This window comes from Littorina saxatilis, linkage group LG12 (genome assembly GCF_037325665.1).
Source record: "Littorina saxatilis isolate snail1 linkage group LG12, US_GU_Lsax_2.0, whole genome shotgun sequence".
NCBI lineage: Eukaryota > Metazoa > Mollusca > Gastropoda > Littorinimorpha > Littorinidae > Littorina > Littorina saxatilis.
In genome coordinates, this window is record NC_090256.1 from 62,961,670 (window position 1) to 62,968,084 (window position 6,415).

Below are 6,415 nucleotides of genomic sequence, written 5' to 3' on the forward strand. Positions count from 1 at the left end.
GCCTTATTTCTAAAATAAGGGCTTATTTTTTTATGGGCTTATTTTTTAAGGCCTTATTTTAGAATAAGGCCTCACCAGAAACAAGGCCTTATTTTTCTAAGGTCATATTGGAAATAAGGCCTTAAAAAAATAAGCCCTTATTTTCTTAAGGCCTTATTTTTTCGCCTCTCAGTTGTATGCTGGTACACAGAGAGAGCGGCGTTAGAGAGAGAGAGAGGAGAGACACAGACAAACACTGAGACAGATAGACAGACGGACTGACGAACGAACTGACGGACGGACTGACAGACAGAGAGAGAAAGATAGAAAGAGGGAGAGAGAGAGGGTGTGTGTGCGTGCGTGTGTGTTTGTGTGTTGTAATGTCTTTATGTGTCTGCCGTGTGTCTTTGTGTCTGGGTTTGTGTGTGTGAGTGCGTGTGTGTGTGTGTTTGCAAACTGAATGCGTTAGGGTAGGTACAGGTCACAGGAGAGTCCAGGTACGACAACCGATTTCAACCAGTGTCATAATGTTTATCGTTTGGAAATGTTTTCTCTTGTTCCATTCCGTATCTCTTTTTTCGCGCTCACGCGCATATGTGCGTTCATGAGTGTGCGCGTGCGTATGAGTGTATGTGTGTTGTCGTCTATATGTGTCATTAAGTTATTGTGTGCTGCAGCTATTAGGGTGAGCAGTAGTGATGCGCAGAAAAATAAGGCCTTATCGAAAATAAGGCCTTATTTTATTAAGGTCTTAAAATAGATAAGGCCTTATTTCTTTGCGCCCTCATTTTTAATGACTATAGAGATTTAAGGCCTTATTTTCAAAAGAAGGCCTTATTTCTCGAAAATAAGGGCTTATTTCCAAAAATAAGGCCTTATTTTGAAAATAAGGGCTTATTTTTTTAAGGCCTTATTTTTGGGATTTTTGACCCTTTGTGCCAAGGATAGCGGTAGGTGGGTGGAGGCTAGGGCGGTCTTTGAAGAAATGACTCATTGCTACCGAATTCTCGCTCTCTAAGCGGCAACCCCTAATAAATCTCTGAATCATTCAAGGCCACCGACTTTCACTATGTGGGTCAGATATAAGTGACAAAACAGCTGGTTCACATTTCAATATTTGCCGCAGGCCACGCAGCAAAACTTTCTGTTTGATATATATATGATTTCAAAATTAAAACATTCGGAAATGTTCGCGTCACAGGCAGGTACTTTTCTTTCAAGCTCCAATAAGAATTCGGGTCACTGGGGTTCAAGCTGAACCCGATGCGATACTTTATGGAATGACGATAAATCAGATTTCGAAATTGTAACAGCAGAAAGCGAACATGATGACAAACATCTGGCTTCTCAGGCTAAGTTGCTAATTCTGTCCTGTTCCGCATTCCCAAAAATCACACAATAGACATCGTTGTATCCTGCCCCGCCCGAGAGTTCTTCTGCAGTGACTAACAGCACCCCGTCTGACCTCAGGTCAAAAATGAGTTCGGCTCATTCTATCCCTGACAGGATGCCTTGGTTTTTCTTGTCTGGCGAGGAAATCGATTTTTTAAATCATTATTTAAATCTTTTCGTAATGTGTTATGGATATAAGCAGATTCGCGATCGTCGATGTAAGACAGTTTCAAGCGAGCTATTTTTCGCGGCTGTATTTACTGTGCAAACAACCCTAAATATGGCAAAAGTGTCACGTGATAATCAACCGTTTGGTTTCGGCGCTCGCTGGACTGAGCAGACGATTTTTTCTGTAGTGATGCAACCATATATTACGGTCTCCTTCCGGCAGCAGTCCCAACATTTCGACTTGTTTTGACCTTAGAACGATGTCTTTATCATAACTGTGAAGAACAGAACGGAGATCACTGTCGAAGTGGGCCAATCTGCCATCATTTTCGTCTCGCGAACAACATATGGGAGATAACTCTGTATTCTTGATTTGTGACCCTCCACCACGAAATGAGTCGCATGTCACCTCGCGCGGTTCTGCGCTAGCTTAATATAAGTCCGGGGAGTGTCTGGTAACAGTGTGAGAGTCACCTTAGTCACAGGCTTATAACTCAAAGTTTTCGCTCTTTTCTAAAACGGTTTTCACCACTGGATAGAGCATAAAAAAAAACTCTGCAGGAAAATGTAAAAATATGAAAATCATGCAAAGGTGACATGCGACTCATTCCGTGGTGGAGGGTCACATTTGATAGATTCGCGTAGGACTTTAGCGTCCCGGCGGTCAGAGAGATAACTGGCGATAGCCGTGGAGCGATGATTATCAGAATGTGACTAACAGCTGTTGAGACCTATAAACACTTAAAACGGGCCCTTAACAGGGCTGCGTCGGTCGCATCAAGATTACTTCAAACAACGGAAACAATCCACGCTGTTGTCACTGTCGCCAAAAAGGAAACAACAGAAGCCTGTGTCACCGAGCCAAGCCCGCTTCCCAAGCTGGTAGCGCCGTCAGACAGCTCGCCGCTGTTTTGTCCGCTTCCGGAATGGGTTCCCTCTACAGTACTCGATAAGCTCATGCGTGTGACGTAACTCCTGGTGGAAGTGACCGAAACCTCTGCAGGGGAATGTGGTGTGGTGGTCCCATGCTGTGACCCGTGGGAACTGGGAGACGAGAGGCCCTGGTTCGGATTTTTCACTGTGACCGGTTTTGAAGGGGTGGTCTTCAGATTAGAGTTACTTTGGCTAGATGTTACGTAGGATGGCGTTGAAGTTCCGGCATTGAGGTCTGTTTTGGCGGTTGATGTCGGGTAGGTTTTGCCGGCGCCCTGGGTAGTTTTGGTTTGGTAAGTTTTGCCGTGTGTCTTCGTCGTTGGTTCATCGATACACATCTGAGCGAGGGGCACTTCGGAGAGTCTGACCGCCACCTCCGCCCCGGGCATCAGGCATTTCTGCGACATGAGGAAGCGCAACAGGAGAGGGCGGTGGAAGGTCTGCACGATACCGCACTCACAGGCGAACACGTTGGAGTACAGGTTCATGTCACTGGTGGCTGCGTTCAGGGGCACCACCGCACTGCCTTGGATGCTGGTGAACCTGTTGAGGTACACGTCCACCTTACCGAAGTTGGTGACCGCCGCGAAGGCGTCCTTGGCCAGCGTGGTGACGTTGTTGAGGTAGAAGGCAAAGGAGTGAAAGTCCGACAGGTTGCTGAAGGCCATGGGCTCCACCGTGTCGATCGTGGTGGACCAGATGGAGAACTCGCCCACGTTGTGCAGGGAGGAGAACGCCTGCGTGCGTATGGTCCCGATCTGAGAGCCTGACACCAGGAACTGCGACACGGCGCTCATGTCGCTGAACGCGCCCGCCTCGATGATCCCGAAGCGACAGTCCGTCATTGCAAGCTGGTCAAGGTCCGAAACTCCGGAGAATGTTCCTTCCGCGATGGTCTCCACCTGGGTGTTCTGGATCTCCAAGAAGGTGAGTTGCGGGAACTGTTTGACGAACCCTCGTGGGAAGCTGCTGATGTTGCCGCTACTGAGGACGAGAGTTTGTGCAGTGTTGGGAAGGCTGGAGAGCCTTTCCACCGTGAACTTGTGACACGCCACGAACGAACCGAAACAGTTGCAGTCTTCCGGGCACCTCTGTCCCCTCGTGACGTCACACAGTAATAAGCAAAGAAGGGAAAGAAGGAGAGTGGAAGAGAGCGACTGTGTAGGTCTTGGTCTTGACGTCATTGTGGCTGGTCGTGACGGTAGATACGTTTTTTCCGCTTCTGTGTGAAACAGAGACGGTGGGAAAACAATGTAGAACAAGAGGCGAAGCCATCAAGGCTCACGTAAGAAATCGACAAACAGTAACACAAACTCAATCACTCCGTCACACACACACACACACACACACACACACACACACTAACAAACACATACACACACACACACACACACACACACACACACACACACACACACACACACACACACAGAAAGAGCATAGGTGAAACTGTGCAAGAAAGCGAGACACTAGATCTAGATCTGTCTGTCTGCATGTAGCCTACTTACAAGGACACGACTGCCAACTAGTCTCGGCGCGCTCAAAATAATAATGACCGAGACTGTCAGTTCTTCCTTCGCGTGACGTCTAACCCTCTTACGTCATAATGTGACGTCAATGTAATGTGACGTCTTCAAATGTTAGAGTTTCTACCACAGACATACACACGCACAGACGCACGCACGCACGCACGCACGCACGCACAGACAGACAAAGTTACGATCGCATAGGCTACACTTACGTGAGCCAAAAACTGGAATTAATATGCACGTCAAAATGTAAAAAAGTGCATCAAACAAAAATAGGGATAGTATGTGTGTATCTATCAGAGGATCGAGGAAGTAGTGGACAGTAGAAATGGTGTCCGAGGAAGAGTTTCTTTTTTCAGTAACAAAAGAAGTAGAATTAGCTCGGCGTGGTTCTGTTACGACCTGTTATCGTTCGTCCTTGCAACGATGCATTAGCAATTTTTAGTAAAAACCCATCAAAAACGCTTTGAAAACAATAGACCGAAGCATCAACCAAACAAAACAAAAACAAAACAAAAAAATAATGCAAACTAACAGATCACACGCTTTTATCTCGTAATGCTGTTTTACAAAATAATAAGAAATGCAAAAATCAACTTTAGCTCGATCGTGTTCAGAAAAAAAAACTACACACAACTGATAGTCCACTGTGCAACTTTGATCACAAACTGGATTTTTTTTTCAGATTTTTAAAATTTCATTCTTTTAGTTACAATATCTTGAAACACTGACAAATTCTCTTCTTCATTTATACGTACAGTCTATGCTAATTTGCATCTTTGTTCGGATTTTTCTGTTTTTCTTGACTTAAAAAACTCATTTCTTAAATGTGGCAAGTTAGTAAGCTAGCTGGCTATACACTAGCAGCACAGGTATATGATCTTAATAAATGAACTTTTGTTACTGAGCAGAGTATGTAACCTCCACACCCCCCCCTCCTCCCCACAAAAAAACCCTGAATTCTTTGTGACCTCGGCAACTACATAGTTAACTATAGTTTTAATATTTTTCAATTTTAAAAAGCCAGTTTATCACCACAACAAAAAAGAGTTTAAACAAGTGACACAAACAAAATGAAAACCAGTAAAACGTTCCTTTCTTCATCTCAAAATTAGAACCTGGAACTGATCGAATTAAACAGAATAAAACAAACAAATAAACAACAATAACAACAACAACAACAACAACAACAGCAACAACAACAACAACCTTACATGTTTAAAGACTCTTTTTCCTGTTCACACAAAAAAGTAAACAACAATTTAACACACACAGAGAAATCCTGTTGCAATGGAAACACACAGAACTGTTCAGGGGATGCAGGTACAAAAACAAAACTAACCTGTAACTTCCAAAGAAAACACACAGAACTGCTCCTTTACAGCACATCCAACAAGCGCTCGCTTCAGTATAACAGAGTTATCTCATCTTTCACATCAATCTGCAGCTAGTTGGCCCCATATATTAATCTTATATGTCGCGTCCGTGGCTCCCACAGAGATACAGAGGCTGGCTGTCTTAGCGAATGCCATATATGGCAAGCTAATGTGGTCATACACACTACGAGGATGTTGTGACAATGGTGACAGTGTTTTGGGGCAAACCCATCCAAGTTATTCTCGTGCACTTCTCGGATTTCTAGACTCACGGTTTGCCAACTATACCTACCATCCTCCGCTCTGTTTTGTTGTTGTTAATTGTTTATAAGCGAGTCGGATAACCGTGCCGCACTTGTTATCAAGTTCCGGTTTTGCTAGACTGAATTGTTCTTCTTTGGAGTAATGTCTTTCTGACGATAAACACCTTCATTCTCGGGTTGCATTTGCCTACACGATTGCAAAATGGTATTACTCATACATTCCGCAAACATCAATTGAGCCCCGTCTCGTTTATTTTCCCACTATACTAAAGCAACAGAAGAAAACAGGAAAGAATGAATGAAAGAAAGAATGAAAGAATGAAAGAAAGAAAGAAAAGAAAGAAAAAACGAAAGAAAGAAAAAAAAGAAAGAAACAAACAAAAAAAGAAACAAACAAAGAAAGAAAGAAAAGAAAGACAGAAAGAAAATGTCGAACATGATTAAAGTAACAATCCTTATCCGGATTCAAAACAAAAACAAACACCAACAAAAGATTGAGAAAAGAAATACGCAGTTCAGAGACATCCTGCTTGCTGCCGCGCGGGCAGACAAAATATTCCCTTTTTATCTTCACCGTGCCGCGCTGCCGCTGGCAGCAAAACCCCTTACGCGGAGGTGTTTTCAGACAGGCCAGACACAGGTTGTCCCGGAGGTGTACGGTAATCTGTTGTCAGTGGGTGCGCCACGAATGCTCGGTTTACGGTCCAAATGTCGAACAGAAATCGGTCACTGACGCGTGCTATTATGTAATTCAAAGTCACCGATTATTCTGGCA

At 44.2% G+C, this 6,415-nt stretch overlaps 1 protein-coding gene across 1 annotated transcript; it reads right to left on the reverse strand.

Annotated features, from left to right (window-relative positions):
* Positions 1-15: 15 nt before the first annotated feature.
* LOC138982509 (leucine-rich repeat-containing protein 15-like) lies at positions 16-6,197 on the reverse strand. The gene is made up of 2 exons (XM_070355813.1): positions 5,344-6,197; positions 16-3,694 (listed from the first exon to the last, which is right to left on the reverse strand). Exon 2 carries the CDS (start codon positions 3,654-3,656, stop codon positions 2,328-2,330), a length of 1,329 nt encoding a protein of 442 aa, XP_070211914.1. The 5' UTR covers positions 3,657-3,694; positions 5,344-6,197; the 3' UTR covers positions 16-2,327.
* Positions 6,198-6,415: the final 218 nt, after the last annotated feature.

Excerpts from the sequence above, each read along its gene's own strand:
- LOC138982509 (XM_070355813.1), bottom strand. The coding sequence starts at position 3,656 with ATGACGTCAAGACCAAGACCTACACAGTCGCTCTCTTCCACTCTCCTT.